We start from the raw sequence: 18,645 nt of genomic DNA, 5'->3' as shown, positions 1-18,645 counted from the left end.
TCAAAACACTCTCAATCTTAAAGTGTTTAATAAGTACATTCCAGGTAATAGGATATATTTATGGAATCATCTCCGCTTGTTTCCATTAGCTTTTAAAATTATCAATGCAAATAATATAAAAAATATGAAGAGTAATAGTGCTGATTTTCAATCTTTATCTTACCTCAGGAATAAGGAGAGTCAATTTCTTTAACCAATCTTGTAAATGGTCACTATCAGCAAGGCTAGATTTCACTAAAGAACAGCAATGCGCCCAACTCACCAAGAGCCACATTGAATAATGTGAAACTAAAGAGAAATTAGGAAAAAGTATGACTATAAGGCCTGTGTTGTAAAGAAAACACAATGTTCATTATTAAAGATTATCTAATTATGCAAAGCTCTATTAAAAATTAGTTATGTGGAACCCTTACTTACCTTCATGCCTAGACCTGTGATCGGACTGAGCTTTCAAAACTCTGTAAAGTAAAAAAAAAAAAAAAAAAATCCACCACCACTAATTAATTTTAGCAATAAAATATAAATGACTCAATTTATTACCACATATCCTTTAAAGTTTATGCAATGTACCCTCCACAGAAAAAGAATAAATTTTAAGAAAAATATGTTTCCTATGATCTTTATCTTTTAAAGAAACACTGGTAAAATATTACAGACCACTCCGTATGACTGTTCAGATTTAACAAACAATATCTGAGTGAATACAGTATTGACTGAAATAAGTGAACCCTCAAGAAATGCTCATGATGGGCAAGCTGGGTGGTTCAGTCAGCTAAGCATCCCATCTGATTTCAACTCAGGCCCTTTCCTCAGGGTCATAAAACTGAGCCCCCCAGGGGACTCTGCACTCAGCTTGGAGCCTCCTTGTCCCCTCTCCCATTCCTCCTCCCCGTTTGCTCACGCTCACACTCTCTCTCTCGCTTTCTCTCACATAAATAAATAAAATTAAAAAAAAAAAAAAGATTTACTTACTAAAGAGGTGTATTACAAATAGAAAGGTTGTAATGGTTTAGATTCTAAACTTCAGACTTCTAATTTTAAAAATAGTCATACACTAACATACAATGCCCTTTTCTTTAGTATTGTTAATGCCAATTTCTATCAGAAATGGTTAAAAAATTACTAAAAAGTAGAGAAAACTAATTTAGTTCTGTATTATTTTACATCCATTTTTCTCCACACATTTAGTTACTTCAGTGAAAAATGTATTACTTCGATTTAAAGTATTAAAAACTTTCATTTTAGCAAAACCAATAAATGGGGATTACCTGTCTTACAAATAAATTGTTTAAAAAAGGTAAGGCACTGCTCTCTAGCATCCTCACTTTGTTATAATTAATAAAACACCTTTCAAAATCTCAAAACACAAGACTTATCTACATTACTGATTTAAAGTAAAAAAAGTACTGGGGCACCTTGATGGTATAATCAGTTAAGCATCCCACTCTTGGGTTTCAGTCAGCTCAGGTCCTATTATCAGGGTAGCGAGATTGACCTCTGCATCCTGGCTCTGTCCTCAGCACAGAGTCTGGTTAAGATTCTCTTCCCTCTCCCTTCCCACTCCCTGCACTCATGCACATGCATTCTCTGTCTGTCTCTCTCTCTCTCTCAAATAAATAAATCTTTTTAAAAAATAAAAGTAAAAGGTACTAAGAAGTTAAAACTTGTAAATCGCATGTGTCCATGTTTCATGTTTAGTTATTATCATATTGATATAACCAACTTTACCAACAGCAACCTACCCATCCACTTTTTAAATATGCAGCATTAGAAGATTTTTGATGGTGCACCTGGGGGCTCAGTTGGTTAAGCATCTGCCTTAAGACTCGATTCAGGTCATGATCCTGGGATCAAGCCCTGCCTCGGCTCCCTGCTCAGCTGGGAGTCTGCTTCTCCCTCTGCCCTTCCTCTCAGCTCATTCATTCTCTCTTTCTCAAATAAATAAATAATCTTAAAAAAAAAAAAAGATTTTTTATAACACAGGCAAAAAGTACGCTCTAGCTGCCTTAACTGATATAAACCTAGCACCATATGAATCAAGGTGAGGGCCTATGGAAAAGATAACAGTGCATGAACAGGCACAGAGAAAAAAACAGGAATGGGGGGCAAAGGGAGTGGGCTCACATTACAAAGATGGTAAAATGTTCTTTAAGAACGGAACTAGTAGAATGAAAAATGAGAACTGCCACAGAGTGAAGCAGCTTGACCATACCCACATGTTTATTATTCCTTGTGTGAGGTTAACCAAGTCAAGTGAACAGTTCTTAGTTCTCATGTAATAAAAGCGAACTAAAACAGTTACTGAATGATTCGGCCTTGTTAACTCAATATATCCTGGTATGTGGGATAACAGAGCGTGGGTTAGTGAGGACACAGAGGAAGGGTTAAGAATTATTTAAACTAGGGGCACCTAGCAGGCTCAGTTGGTTAAGCATCTGCTTTTGGCTCAGGTCATGATCTCACGGTCCTGGGATTGAGCCCTGCATTGGGCTCTCTGCTCAGCAGGGAGCCTGCTTCCCCCTCTCTCTCTGCATGCCTACTTGTGATCTCTCTCTGTCAAATAAATACATAAAATCTTTTTAAAAATAAATAAATAAATAAACTCAATAGAAAAAATTTAAAAAAAAAATTTTTTTTTTTAAATCCAGCTATTAGCTATTAACCACAAATAAGGTCAAGCACTTTCAAGCGTGTTTACATTAGCTTTATAAATCATTCAAGTATAATGGCAACACCTACAGAATACAGAGAAATTAATTTTACATACTTTAACATGACTTATGTGATTATATAAGGCATACAGTCATGTTCCTATGTATTAGTCAGCAATTATCTGTATCAAAATTTCATACATTATTTTTTTAAATCTCTACTGTAGCCCAAATAAATGGGATATTTACATGCCCAAAATATATTCATACGCACATATTTCCAGCTCTATTCACCAAGGGCCTAGAAGCAAGGAAATCTCAGTAGTGACGAATTCCCCAAGAGCCCGTATTTTTGGAAGTTTCCCACCATCACGAAATAGGGCTTCTAAAAGAAATGGCTGATTCCAGGACTAAGGTAGGGAAAACTACATGCCTTGAAGATCTTAGAGTGATAGGTAAAATAAAAAAGGAATCCTCTCTCCCACCACAAATAATAAGAATATGTCAAAAGGACACATGAACAAGCTTGAGGAGGAAAACTCAGGTACAATTTGAGTAAAGTGAACAGTAATTAATAGTCATGAACTACAACAAACGGAGTGGAAAAAAAAAAAATCCGTGAATTCAAACTGATACTCAAAAGGGAGGAACACAAAGTTCTTCCTCATAACAGAATGTCAACCAATAAACATAAAATGAATGGTTAAGAGAAAATCACTACTTTACAAATATTTCTTAAGGTTTGATTCAGACAAGAATCATCACTGAATGCTAAAAATCAATGAACAAAAGTTTTATGAGAAGCAGCTTCCCACGGGTCACTTTTAACTGGGAAAAATCAGTAACCTTATTGTAGAGAAACCTGCAGGAAACCACATAAACTAATAAAAGTTAGTATCACTAATAAGGGGACCAATTAACATCAGCAGGATGTACTGGGAAAGACACATTACTCATGGAGTACTCCTGCTAAAAATACATCATCTGTATTTAATCATGAACAATCAAAACTGTTACAATTAGAAAACCTAAATTAAAATATGCTTTATAAAAGAACTAGTCTGAAGTACCCAGAAATGTCAATGTCATGAGAGAAAGGCTAAGAAAGTATCCCTGATAAAAGAAAATGGAAGAAATAACTAAATGCAGTACAGGATCCTAGACCAGGAAAAAAAAAGTGTCATAAAAAATATTAATGGGACAATTTGAGTGTGGACTATACATTAAATAATAGTATCAGAGCAATGTTAAACTTCCTACATTTGAGTCTTTTACTCAAATTATTAAGAAAATGTCCTGATATTGAAGTATTATTAGTAAATGGTCATGATATCTGAAATTTACTCTCACAAAATTAAAGACAACATGTAAATATGTGCACACAAACACACTGAAAATGCACACTCACAATTATGCAAATTGGCAAAATGTCGATAACACACAAATGAAAATGAACAATATGAGAGTTAAAATACCCTAACAATTTTTCTGCTCATCTTTTTTTCAAAACGAAGCTTTAAAGCACTATATTCTTGGTACAAATACATACATAATTATGTAAGAACTTCATACCTAGGAGCCAGATTATCATACGTATAAGCAACAGACATAAGTCGCTGAATCAAACTGGTTCCTTGGACAAGAACAAGAAATACCTTTAAGAGAAAAACATTAAAAAAAAAATCTTTAAAAACACTAAAGCACAAAAATGCATTTTTAACCCAAGATTCCAAATTACTTTTTTGTCTATGACAAGGAATATCGTATTATAAAAATATCAATATTGAGAATTTTGCAACCAAAATTAAGAATAGCAACTAAAAAAAGAAAATTTATAAATACAGAAGCAAAATTATTCTTTATATTTGATCCACAGATTCTTTACAGGTCGCCCAGGTGGGTGAAAAAATATATATTACACATGTCAATGATTTATTGGGGTGACGAAGAATTAAACATGTTTTACCTCTGACATAAGGGGGAAAAAAGCCAACCAGTGGCAGATAATCTCAACCATCCTGAACTAAATAGAGAAAAGAATGAATACAGGGCACAGATTCCAGATTGAAAATCCTGAGGTTCAAAATTTAGTCTGCAACCTTTCAAGGTATATGATAAAATACATATTTAATTTTTAGGTTCTACTTTTTCTATATAATGAGAATTCTATATAATGTTCTATACAGTTCTATATAAAACAATTTGCTAATTTATATAAATGAAGAATTACAGACTCCCTTCTATAGATCAGAACCCTTCTGGGTACTTATGTTATAAGCACTGTTCCCATACTGGAAATGGGAGTCCAGTACAGCAGATAACAGAGGAAGCACTGTAACATAATTAATACAATGTGCCACCTGAGCAAAAGCAGAGAGCAGCAATTAAACCTCTCCCTGGTGAAATCAGGACAGCTTCAAGAAAAGCTGTTTAGGTTAGAAATTTTAAGGTCTGATTGGAATTTGAACCTTTTGAAAGGGCTTTAAGGGGAGCAAATGAAATAATGCATGACAGTAAATTATGGAAAAAAAAAAAAAAACAGTGTCCTTCCTCACTATCTACATATACAATATCAAAACTGGGTAACTCTGTCTCTAGAATATAACAAAAATTTTTGTTCCCATAAAGCTTAACATACTAAATTTTTATTATGATCAACTAATGGGAAAATATATATGGTAAGCACCTTTTCTAAACTATAAAAATGTAACACCGGCATATGCAATGAAAAAAATCTAATAAGATAATACAAAAAACTATCAATGGTAGTCATCTATGACTGGGAGGGAAGGTTCACCTGTATATTCTGAATTATTGTCAATAATCATGTACTTGCATACATGTAAAAAAAAAAAACCAAACTTTTAAAAACTCCTTATGTGTGCATGTATTTTATATCTATACTGTATGTTATTAAAATCTCAAGAGGAGATGACTAATTAAGGTCAAAAGCTTTGAAGTTATTTAATGAGTTAACAGAAAGGAACACAATCAATTTGAGTTTTTAAATTATAACCTGGGAAGATTATTCTAGGAAAAAAAATAACTAGCACATTATAGCAATGCAAGGTTAAAAATAAGTAGTTGATAATATGCAACAGTGTAGAACATATAGAGATTACACTGTAGTCCCCATAGTTCTATTTTAATTGTATTAACTGTAAATGATTTATAATCCTAGCAGAGGTCACTTGTCCCACTTAATCTCCCAAAATTCTGAAAGGGAAATAGGCTTCAAGTTCAATTTCACCAGTAGTTTCCAACTTATGTTTCACTACAATATTTCTCTCTAGAAACAACTCATTACTCTGGTGTTTCTTGGGCAGCTATAAGGCAAGGTACTATTCTCAAAAGGTTACAAATGAGTAAGAGATCTCACTAAAAACTTGTCTTTATCTCTCGTCACTTTCAGTCCAGTGACGGAGCCATTCTAAGGGCAAGTATTTGATCACATTAACCACTGACAGAATTCTAATTATACCGCTAGATGTTCCAGTTACTGTACCATTTTTGTTTAGCTCTAAATCTATCATGCTATAGACTTGCTTTGTGATTCTAGGGCTGATGGTACACCACAAACTAAATTGCCAGGTGGTTTCCTATGAGGTTCTGTCAACCTGAAACAGAGATTACTTCCTTGCTTTTTCTGACAGCACTGTACTGTTAAGTATTTACCCAGGAGAAGCCATTTGGTTTCAGGAATAGTAACAGAACCCCTTCCTCCGAGGCCTCAATCCTAGGTCAACAAGCTCCTTCCTTATAACCTCATTTCTCATATCTCCAACCTTTTTCTATCTGTTCCACAAACACTAGGGGTGCTGAATGGTTACGTGTCAATATTTTCTTTTTGTACATTTAGCCCTCCAATGCAGACATGTGAAACCAATTCTTTATTTTATATCTCCTCTTTTGAAAACACCTGGTATGGATTGTTTCCCTAATGGACCCTCAAAAATTTAGTATATAAATTACTGGGTGTAAATGATTAACTAAATCCTACAACTGGAGAACATCAAAATGGCATACAATTCATTCCTGCAATTTGGATAAAGATCTGAAAAATATTACTATTTCATAATTACTACCACTGGATTAAAAATGAAGATATCACTTCAGCTGTTAGATCATATTGTGGTAATCTAGGATCACATTTCTTCTGCACTAATGTATTTTTAACTTTGTAAAACACAAACGGAATTCATTACTACAATTTAAAGGCAACTTCTGTACTTTACCTCTGTTAACCTTGGTATATGAAGACCCTTGGCATGATCACCAGCAGCCTTTCTCGATTTACCAGGCCAAGTTCTTTTCCTATGGCTTTCTGCTATACCAGACCAGGCAAAGACATCATGATAAGCTAAATCCAAATCAGATGGATCTACTGCAAACTGGCATATTAACTTCAGCAAGCAAGCAAGACAGTCTAGCTGCCACTGTGGATAAGAAGAAAATGTTACCTCATTATTTTGATTAATTTAACATGGCCACTATATAACCTGAAATTGAAAGCTAGAAAGTAAAAAATAATTATAGCTAGTATGTTATCAACGTGCTAAAGAAATTTTACTTACTCATGTACTATACAGAGTAGCAATCCAATCTTAAAAAAGAAAACATCTAGGTACTAAGAGGTAAAGAAGAAAACATCATACAAATATCAGATACAGGATTTTTTAAAAGAATATACTGCTCAGAATATATCATAATTTTTAAAAAATTACTATAATGTAAACAAAGATATAATTTACCTATCACCAAAATGAATTAAGAGACAAAGTATTTTAAGTTGTTTCCCCATGCAAGTGTCATACAGTCCAATATTTTGGAGCCAAAGAATTCTTAAGAATTCTAAAAAAAAAAAACCTCAACTGAAAATTCTGCATTTTACATAAGTACATTTAAAATAAAAGAAGTATTTGGTAAAATATTATTTACTATGAAAATTTCATTTCTAAATGATTTAAAGCTCTACTTTAAAATTTTAAAAACACTTCCTTTATATATCATATATATCTATCATTTATGTGTAATTACTATCATTTATGTGTAAGATAAAGAGTTTCATAGTCTCTTCAACAGTTACTTTCCTATCTTTCTAATCCCACTGCCAAACTGTACAGCTATACCAATGTATCAGGGAAGAGAATTCAGCAATAGTATATTATAGATTTTCAAGAAAGATACCAAGAAATTTCAGTAATAGTCCTTTCAACAAATGGTGCTAGGAAACTGAACAGCCATATAAAAAAAAAAAAGAAAAAGAAAAAGAAACAACCCCTCAACCTCACTCTACATATACAAAAATTAACTCAAAATGCATCACATGGGGCGCCAGGGTGACTCAGTGGGTTAAGCGTCTGCCTTCAGCTCAGGTCATGATTCCAGAGTCCTGAGATCAAGCCCACATCAGGCTTCCCTGCTTGGTGGGGAGCCTGCTTCTCCCTCTCCCTTGCTAACCCTTTCTCTCTCTCCCTCTCTACCTCTCTCAAGTAAATAAATGAAATCTTTAAAAAAAAAAAAAATGCATCACAGAACTAAATGCAAATGATAACAATAAAACTTATAGAAGAAAAAACAGGAGAAAATCCTTGTGGACTTCAAACTAAGATTTCTTAGATAGGATACTAACTTAAAATTAAATACTTCTCTGCTTAAAATACACTGTCAAGGGGCGCCTGGGTGGCTCAGTGGGTTAAAGCCTTCGGCTCAGGTCATGATCCCAGGGTCTGGAGATCGAGCCCCACATCGGGCTCTCTGCTCAGCAAGGAGCCTGCTTCTCTTCCTCTCTCTCTGCCTGCCTCTCTGCCTACTTGTGATTCTCTGTCAAATAAATAAATAAAATCGTTAAAAAAATTAATGGAATGGAATAGAACACCCAGAAATAAACCCTTATATGGTCAAATGATTTTTGACTAGGGTGCCAAGACCATTCAATGGGAGAAGGGACAGTATTTTCAAAAAATATTAGTGAGAAATCAGTATCCATATGCAAAAGCATAAAGTTAGACCCTTACACACTAAAACACCATATATGAAAATTAACTCAAAATGAATGAAGGCCCTAAATATAAGGCCTAAAATAAATTCTTAGGAGAAAACAGGATAGAAGCTTTGTGACAATGGACTTGGACACATGATTTCTTAGATAGGACACCAAAGGACAGGTAATAAAAGAAAAAAAAAGACAAAAATTTTGTGCATAAGACTATCCACAGAGTAAAACAGCAACCTACAGAAGGGAGAAGATATTGGCAAACTGTAATATACAAATGGCCAATGAGCACAAGAAAAGGTCCTCAACTTCACTGTTTATTAAGAAAATGCAAATTGAATCCAACCTCACAGCCAGTAGGATGGCTAATGCCAAAAAATCAGAAAATTAAAGTGTTACTGGCAAATATAGGGAGAAATTAGAACCCTTGTGCACTACTGGTAGGAATCTAAGATGATACAGCTGTTGTGGAAAATTGTACAGTCGTTCCTCAAAAAATTGAAAACGTAACTACCATATGAGCCAGCAATCCCACTTCTGGGTATATACCCAAAAGAACTGAAAGCAGGGGGCGCCTGGGTGGCTCAGTGGTTGAAGCCTCTGCCTTCGGCTCAGGTCATGATCCCAGGGTCCTGGGATCGAGTCCCGCATCGGGCTCTCTGCTCAGCAGGGAGCCTGCCTCCTCCTCGGCTCTCTCTCTCTCTCTGCCTGCCTCTCTGCCTACTTGTGATCTGTCTGTCAAATAAAAAAAAAAAAAAAAAAGAACTGAAAGCAGGGACAACTATATTCATAACAGCATTACTCAGACCAGAGAGAATATAGAAGCAACCCATGTCCATCGATGAATGCATGGATAAACAAAATGTGGTACACACTGCATACAATGGATTATTATTCAGCCTTAAAAGGAAGGAAATTCTGTAATATGCTACAGTAAGGACGATACTAGAGGACAATCTGCTAGTGAAATAAGCTAGTCACAGAAAGAAAAATCCCATATGATTCCACTTACAGGAGGTACTCAGAGTAGTCAAAATCATGGAGACAAAGTTTGTCTTGGTGGCTTGTCTTGGGATGGGGAGAGGGGAAAATAGGGAGACACTGTTTAATAGGTATAGTTTTAATTTTACAGCATGAAAATTTTACAGGAACCTGGGTGACTTAATCAGTTAAGCATCTGCCTTTGGCTCAGGTCATGATCTCAGGGGGTCTTGGGATTGAGTCCCACATTGGGCTCTCTGCTCAGAGGGGAGTCTGCTTCTCCCTCTCACACTCCCTCCGTGAGTGCTCACTCTCAAATAAATAAATAAATCTTTTTAAAAAATGAAAACAGTAATGGGGATAGATGGTAGTGACAATTCCACTACAAGGGGAAAGTATAAAATACCAGTGAACTACACACTTAAAAATGGTTAAGACAGTAAATGTTAAATGTTTCTCATAATGATTTAAAAAAAAAACAAAAAAACAAAACCAGCATAGTCATGTAAAGCACATGTAAAGATATTCAACATTGCTGGTCACCAGAGATTATGCAAAGCAAAAGCACCATGAGATGATAACTACATACCTAGTTTAAAGGCTCAAATTAAAAAGACTGACAACAGCAACTGCTGCTGAGGATATGAAGCAATTGGAACGTTTATACACTGTATGGTACAGCTGCTTAGGAAAACACTTCAGCAGTTTTCTTACAAAGTTAATTTTACATTTACCATATTATTCAGCAAATTCATTTCTTGGTATTTACCCAAGAGAAACAAAAACATATGTACACAAAAAGACTTGAATATGAATGCTTGTTAACTTTACTCTTAATAGCCCAAAACCAGAAACTCAGAATGTACATCAATAAGTTGAGTGGATTAAGTAAGGAGTAGTATACCTATAAAGGGATATACTACACAGCAATAAAAACTCACAACCAACCAATACATATAGTACTCATTAGCCGCAAATACATGTTGCGTAAAAGACACCAGATACAAAGAACACATACCATTTTATTCCATTTATAAGGAATTCTATTAATTCAAATGTAATCTATAACAACAAAAGGCAAATCAGTGGTTGCTTAAGGCTGGTTGGTTGGGAGAATGGGGAAAACTGATGGTAAAATAACAACAACAACAAAAAAAAAACAGGGTGGAGGGGTGCCTTGGTGGCTCAGTCAGTTAAGTGTCTGACTCCTGATTTTCGCTCAAGTCATGATTTCAGGGTTGTGAGATCAAGCCTAGTGTCAGGTGTGGAACCTGCTCAGGATTCTCTCTCCCTCCCTCCTTCTGTCCCTCCCCTTCATTCTCTCCTGCTCTGTCCCTCTCTTGGTGGGGGGGTGGGGTGGGAAGGAGGGAGGGACGATGCAGGGTGGAACTTCTGAGGTAACAGAAATGTTCTATATCTTGTTTCTGTTGGTGGGTTACACAAATACCTACATTTTTCAAAACTTAAACTACTTTTTAAAATGAGTTCATTAATTACTGTATGAAAACTATACCTCAACTTCCTACCACACACAAAAATTAACTTAAATGGATCAAAGACCTAAACACTGTAAAAAATTTTTAGACTGTAAAATTCTTAAAACATACTCATTAATATTTGTGACCTTAGATGACACACTACTTTCAAGAATGAACCTTACTTAACATTATGCTAAGTGAAAGCAGCCAGTCACAAAGGACCATATACATATTATATGGTTCCATTTATATAAAATGCCCATAATAAGCAAATCCATAGAGATAGTAAGTAGATTAGACTAGTGGCTGCCCGAGACTGAAATGTTTCAGGGAAAAAACGAGGAGTGACTGCCGAGTAAGTGTGGGGTTTCTTTTTTAAGGGTATGAAACTTGTTCTGGCATTAGTGGTAATAGTTGTCAATGTACTAAAAATCACTGCTTTTTAAAAGGTTGACTTTTACTATATGTGAATTCTACCTCAAAAATTTTTAATTTGAAAGTATACCTCAAATAAATTCATTTTAAAGAGAAAAAAATTGTCTAACAAGAATGACTGAATTTTTAAATATTCTATAATGTTAGGAGACATGCATTATAAATAGTGGGTATCAGTTGACTAGAAAGCAATCTCAGGCATGCTTAGCATCTCAGGCATTGCACAATGTGTCATACACAGTAGTTAAAATTTTTTCATAGGTAATACCTCACAAAAGTATCCACAATTTCAAAGGAAACTGAGAAAAAAAAACCTCAAGCTTATGCTGGATTCCCTATAAACTTTATTCAAAACTAAACTTAGAGTGGTTTATAAACAAAATTCCTATAAATGACACATAACTACTCACTCAAAATTTTGGTTAAGTTCTCACACTTTGCTAAAGAACTAAGGCACACTAGAATTCTAAGAGATTGGGGAAGGGAGTGAGCCTGGTGGTGGGTATTATGGAGGGCACGTATTGCATGGAGCACTGGATGTGGTGCATTAAACAATGAATCTTGGAACACTGAAAAAATAAAATTAAATTAAAAAAAAAAATTCTAAGAGATGAATGGGGCAATAAAGACATGACTAACAATAAAACACAACAGACACTGTAAGTCACAGAACTACAATAATAACTGAACAGAGTATTCTAAAAAGGCAAATATAATAATAAAATACATAAAAGTATTAAAACCAGTGGTAAGAATAACATCTTAGTACACAGTAATAGGTTTTCTGAATGTATCTTCTTTTATTAACTTGATATTAAATCAAGAACACTTGATTCCTAGGTTCCAAGATAATTCTAAAACACAAGTACTAAAAAATTAATATTTGAATGGTATGTTTGATAATGCTATTCTGTTTTGTTGCAGGTCAGGAAATGGAGCATTCATTCCATTTAGTTCAAAACCAGATTGTGTAGCTTGGTATAGCAGTATCATTTTTTAATATTCCACAAACGATTTTATTTTCCTGATACTGCAGAAGAGTGCTTCTTCAAGTTAATAGTGGTAAAGTAAAAGTACCTTTAAAAAAAAAAGTTCCATTTTGTTGAGGACCAATAATTTTGTGAAATGCCATAAAAATTCTGTAGCAATGTTCAACAGCTATAATTTCTGAAGGCTTACTTCCAATTTCTGCACCTATTTCATCTCAGACCAATCACAAATGGTCTGGAAACACTATTTGAGTAGCACTAATATAAAGGAAGAAATAGTCAAAACAAAACAAAGCAATGAAAAAGGGTGTCTTTCAAAATTGAACATTTGTAAACCAGTTTTTTAAAAGCATCCAAACACTCAGACTATATAATTGTTCATCTGTAATTTATCAAACTAAAGGAAAAATGTTTATGAATTAGCCACAGTTCAGAGTCATGAATTTTGGCACTTAAAAGTTTAACAGAATTGACATGAAGAACTCTTCAAGAATAATTAGTTTATCAGACTCCCTATTTTTTAAAAAATCAATTTTACTACACTCCATAATCTTCCTTATAACAATGAAGCATGCAGCAAAAGTTATACCTGCTAATGAAAACCGGAAGTGCTTAAAAACAGAGTAACTATGAACTGGTTTAAACAGTGAACTCTGACTTACCACAGTCCAGGATTCCTGCTCTTTAGGCTCCAGAATTCCAGAATTAAAAATTTCTAGTAATTGTTGAAGCCCTCCAGCACCAACAAACTGTAAGCAATTGTGAGAGTACTGGTAAGAGAGACATAGCTACAAAATGTCATAAAAACCTGGTTTTTGACTGAATAACTGGATACATGTGTGTATGTTTATGTACATGCATACATAAAAGATTACGTATCTTTAATCTAGGAAATTACTGATTTAAATAACCAAAATACTTCTAAGCAAAGTAATAACACATCTTATTTTCAAGAAGATTTTTAAAAAGATTCTTGCAAATATCTAGAAGGATATTTTTATATTCCATTGACCATTTAATTGCAGACACTAGTATGTCTTAACAAAGTATTCCAATAAAGGAAAAAAGTAAGTGCTAAAAGCACCGAGGCATTAAATAATCTCACCTTTAACTGTGATTTTGAGTAACACACAATTTTTAAACTTTATTTTAATAGTAATAGCTTTATATTAATAGTAAATTAGTTTAAAACCAATTAATAATTATGATACCTAGTTTTGGAAAATTAGAGAGATTTTTATCAATACACTGCATAACACATATGATCAAACCTTGCAACTCCAGGAATTTTTACTATTTTCCACTTGATCCTCACTTGAATCATCTGAATCTGGATAAAGATCACTGTAACTTCCCTGTGGGAATGGCAAAAAAAAAAAATAAGAACAGGTGCAGGAGAAAAAAATCATTTTAGAATTGAAAAATAACACATTCTGGAATTCAGCTTCAGACAAAATACAAATATTACAGGGTAAGAATGGACATTCAATTACCGTTGACTCTCTCCTTATCCTCCTGTTGGGTTTTCCTAGTGCTTCAATAATTTCCAGGGCATATAATAGCTTGTGAGCGCTTTTAATTTTGAGAAGTTCTTTCCAATTAAGTCCATCATTACTCTTAAATTAAAAAAAGAAAAACACAGGTTTCCTCAAACCAACTTACTAAAGGATCCCTCCCAAAATAAATTTTTAAAGAAAGTGATGCTATGTAAGAACTCAAATATTACATATACACTGAAATATTTTCAAACATATGAAGACCTAGTGTATAACTGGTACTCAAAGTATGCTTAAAACACCATTCATTAAATTTTGTTAAAATTAATATACAAACAGCAGCATACAAAAAAAAAAATCTATCTTGTTAACCCTCACAACAGATGAGGCAATTCAACATCTTTCCAATGAAAACACCGTGCAGCCTAGTTGAATGCTTTAACTTTTAAAGATACAGCAATAAAATCTATATTTAATAAAGTCACACCTACACATTTAAATCACAAATATATAAATCATGAAATATTCTATTCGAATCTCAATTTATGTGATTTTCACACAATGTACATCTTTGACAACAACATTATTAGAGCTACTCTGAGTCATCAATCACCATTTGCCAGGCCTACCGTATTCACATCTAAATCATTTGAGATATAGGACCTTCTGAAATCACGTGGCCAAAAACCAAATCATAAAAAACCATTAGCGTACAACATTAGGACACTGTTTTTCCATTCCTCCTGTAAGTGTTCTATCGGTTATCTCCACAAAATAACCCTTTATTACATAGCTTTTTAAAAATTAATCTAATTTTAACACATCTTTAACAAAGACATCTAACACACTTGTGAGGTCATGATCATATCGGAATACAGAACATACTATGAAAAATACTAATATAAAGACAAATTATGTTTTCTAAAGATAATTTTAGAGAACAACCTTAGCCTTGTATTAGGCCTATATTGTTCAACCTCACTAACAAATAAATGAGTATTAAATGTACTGGTGCTTTTTACCCATTAAATGGGCAAAATTTTATTGAGGATATAGGTCAACAAGCAATTTCATACACTGGAGAAATATAAAATGGTGCCATCCTCTAGGAGAGTGAAAAGACTTTATGGGTTTACCTGTTCATCTGAGATATTCTGGAATGCCATCAACATGTTAGGACATGTAGGAAGAAGCATCAGTAGCTCCCATACACGCCTAGAGAGATTTTCTGCATGAAGATGAAGTTCTTCACATCTTAAGCTCTATACAAATAAGAACAACTGCTGATCAAGACAGATCGCTTAAAAAAAAACCCCTACACTTGAACTTTTTGCATAAAACCCTTATCAAATTTGTTAATATTTTTCAGTCTTACTTTAAAACTGAGAAATAAAACTGAGATTTAAAAATATCAGTTTCATGATAAATAATTTATACCTTTTTTATTATTTTATTTTTTATTTACAAACAACAAATACATTTATTCAATAAATTGATCATCATGACAAGGTAGTAGTTTTTCAACTTCTTGTTACTGAATGCTTTTTGGAAAAAAAGTAACCTGTAAATCTTGGCACTTTATTTAGGAAATGTTTCAAATAGAAGTGAAAACATCTGTTTTACAAAGCCATTCAAATAAATATCAAGAACATTACCAACTGTTTCCTCTTTGCAGGTCACTACTATAACTAGGACAAAGTCCTGGTGATGATGAATTAAATCCTTGATCTCACATCTGGCAAAAGGAGTGCAGCTGTTTCTTTTTTATACTGCTAATCCATACCTTATTCTCCAGTCTCAGATAAGCATAGAATTAAGAGGAAAGCAAACAATTTTAAAGAACCTACTTTTTGCCATTATCTATTAAATCTGAATTCTATTTTTAAATTTTATTTATCTCACAGAGAGAGAGAGCGCACGAGCGCACAGCAAGGGGAGCAGGGAGCCTGATTCGAGGCTCAATCCCATGGGATCATGACCTGCGCTGAAGGCAGATGTTTAGTGACTAAGCCACCTAGGTACCTCTATATTTGAATTCTTTAAGATCCTGAGATAATAGTAACCCAAAGAATGTATCAGAAAGTATGTAAGAAGTAGGTTTCTTTCATTTAAAAAATTAAAGCATAACCTCAAGAGGTAAAACAACTAAAGCTAAAATTTACCATTTTAGAATTTTCCAGAGTATGAATTTTTATAAGTCTATTACTGCTGCTGCCATAATGATTTTTTTCCACTATTATAATGGGATGCCAAAAGATTCTTCTATATACCTATAGAAAGTTTAGTTCTTTATGTATAATGATACAAAGCTAGTATACATTGAAAGCAAGCAAATCTTGGAGTTTCAAAGTATCCTTTGCTTTTCTCATCCTGATGAAGAAAAGCAACCCAAAGTAACATTTTTGACTTAGCTGGGGAAATGGCACTGAAAGTTTTTCAGTAAAAAAGAATCCATTCCTTTGTAAACACCCAGTTTAAAAAAAGAGAAAAAAAAAAAAAAGAAGGATGTATTCTATGCAAAAAAAAATATGAGGGGAGAAAAAAACCCAGGTGTAAATGACTAAATGCTATGTTCTGGTTAAAAAGCCCTACCCTTTATTTTTATTTTTATAACCTTCTGCAAAACCAAACCAATCTTAACAACAAAGACACCCCACAATGACAATGGCATACTTGTCACAAAGTCCAGCAAGTATCTACTATAAAATGAATTCTTCCAGTTCAGGCCTCAGGTGGACTATTACAATGGCTTATTAATTGGGCCTCCTACCTCCAGTCTTTCTCTAATGTCCACCACAGTAACACCTAAACTTTGTTTCCAATAGCCCATAACAGCTTTCATTTTGTTCCTTTAAAACCTTCCATGATGATGGCAATCCATTTTACAAAGAAAAAAAATCTCATATGGCCCTTTGTGGTACAGGTTCCAATCTCCTTTTTGGTCTTTTTTTTTAAATTACACTATACTCATTCTCCCAGTATTTCAAACATGCATTCACTTTTCTGTGAATCTATAATGCTTCTCTTTGCTCCCCCAGCTAGACCCAATTTAAAAGACTCCCCTTTTGCAAAACCTTCTCCAAATTTTTGTTCCCCTACCCTAAGTTCTCATAACACACTGCACAGCCACCTCCCAGAAAAGTGAAGAATTTTTCTAATTATCTTTCTTGCTTTTAAACTGCCCAAATGGTGCTGACATGAAGAAGTCATTAAGTATTTGTGGCAAAAGGTAAAAAATCAAGGTTCATGGCCATCTGTTACTGATTATTCTACTTGAACAAAAGAAGGATTTTTAAAGGAATTTTTAAATTTTTTTAAAGATTTATTTATTTGACAGAGAGAGAGATGGCACAAACAAGGGGAACAGCAGAGAGAGAGGGAGAAGCAGACTCTCTGCTGAGCAGGGAGCCTGATGTGGGGCTCGATGCCAGGCCTCTGGGATCATGACCTGAGCTGAAGACAGATGCTGAAGACTGAGCCACCCACATGCTCCGGATTTTTAAAGAATTTTAGTAAAATGTGCCACCACAAGAGAAAAGGCTATGGGGAACAGAGGACTCAACAGCAGCTACCATGCATCCATGATCAAACACATTTTGGAAACATGGAAGAGTCATTTAACATTCTTGAGAAAGAAAGAATAGTAGCAATTGATTAAAGAATAGTAGAAAGCAGAATAGTAGAAAAAACAGTAGCACTGAATGTTACTCAATCTCAAAATAATTCACGGCATGAAACACATCAATGAACATCATCTTAGGATAAGTCCATTTAAAGGCATTTAAAAAAACAAAGTCAGCGGACTAATACTGAATCCTTTAGGTGATCTCATATACTCTCTAGAGTTCAAATACTATCTTTATAGTGATTACCCATATCTTATTTCTCCAGACCAAGCCCATGCTCTGAGCTCCAAACTCATTTATCCAACTACTTCCTTAACATCTCCACTTAATGTCCCACAAACATCCATTCTTCATCTCATTTGGAATCTACCCAGTTGATCAAGACAATCCTGGACACAATCTCCAGTTTTCCTTGTTCCTGAACATGAGTCTATCCCACTCTTAATGCAATCCAATTAAATCAACTTTATTTGTCCATTCCCATCATTCTATTCCAGGGCACCGTGAAGTCTTCCTTGGATTAGTGTGTTAGGATCCTCACTGCTTTTTCTATTCTTGCCAAATAAATCTATTACCTTGAAAACCAGAATCAGAACATATGCTTCTCCCTCTGCTTAGAACAGCTGACTGCTGTTCACCTTACTATGAGTAAAATGGAAGCAAGCTGCCATAGCCAGTCTGGTTCTACTCACCTTTCCAATCTTGTTTCTCTCCCACCACCCTCCCCATTCCACTCATTATTAGCTCTCCAACAACTCCTAGACCTGCCTGATTCCTTATATGAAGGGCTTCAGGAATGAGATTATTATGTGCAGATGATCCCTCAATTCTCCTTATTTTGCTGGCTCCTTTTCATCTTTCTAGCTCAGATCACATATGGTTTCCCTCAGAGAAAACTTCCCTGACCAAATAATATATATAAATGAGTTTCTTATCACTACTCCCTAATAATGTTAGTCTTAGCAGCTACCTCTATCTAAAATTTAGCTGTTAG

General features: G+C 34.3%; 1 protein-coding gene across 5 annotated transcripts in view; it reads right to left on the bottom strand.

Annotated features, from left to right (window-relative positions):
* The window catches only part of USP34 (ubiquitin specific peptidase 34), a 241,823-nt gene that overhangs the window by 77,142 nt on the left and 146,036 nt on the right, over positions 1-18,645 (bottom strand). For all 5 annotated transcript variants that reach the window (XR_004384586.1, XM_032873840.1, XM_032873843.1 and 2 more), the window contains 8 exons: positions 15,162-15,287; positions 14,023-14,145; positions 13,801-13,884; positions 13,192-13,278; positions 6,887-7,087; positions 4,224-4,306; positions 418-458; positions 164-288 (listed from right to left, as the gene is read on the bottom strand). Coding sequence is in view for 4 of the 5 variants with exons in the window: in XM_032873840.1 (XP_032729731.1) it covers positions 164-288; positions 418-458; positions 4,224-4,306; positions 6,887-7,087; positions 13,192-13,278; positions 13,801-13,884; positions 14,023-14,145; positions 15,162-15,287 (870 nt within the window). In the remaining variant the exon portion in view is untranslated. The remainder of the gene's footprint in view (positions 1-163; positions 289-417; positions 459-4,223; positions 4,307-6,886; positions 7,088-13,191; positions 13,279-13,800; positions 13,885-14,022; positions 14,146-15,161; positions 15,288-18,645) is intronic.

The sequence above is a fragment of the Lontra canadensis genome, unplaced genomic scaffold, assembly GCF_010015895.1.
Source record: "Lontra canadensis isolate GAN:19392208 unplaced genomic scaffold, GSC_riverotter_1.0 scaffold50, whole genome shotgun sequence".
In the NCBI taxonomy this organism is placed as follows: domain Eukaryota; kingdom Metazoa; phylum Chordata; class Mammalia; order Carnivora; family Mustelidae; genus Lontra; species Lontra canadensis.
This window is presented reverse-complemented; position numbering and strand designations above follow the sequence as displayed.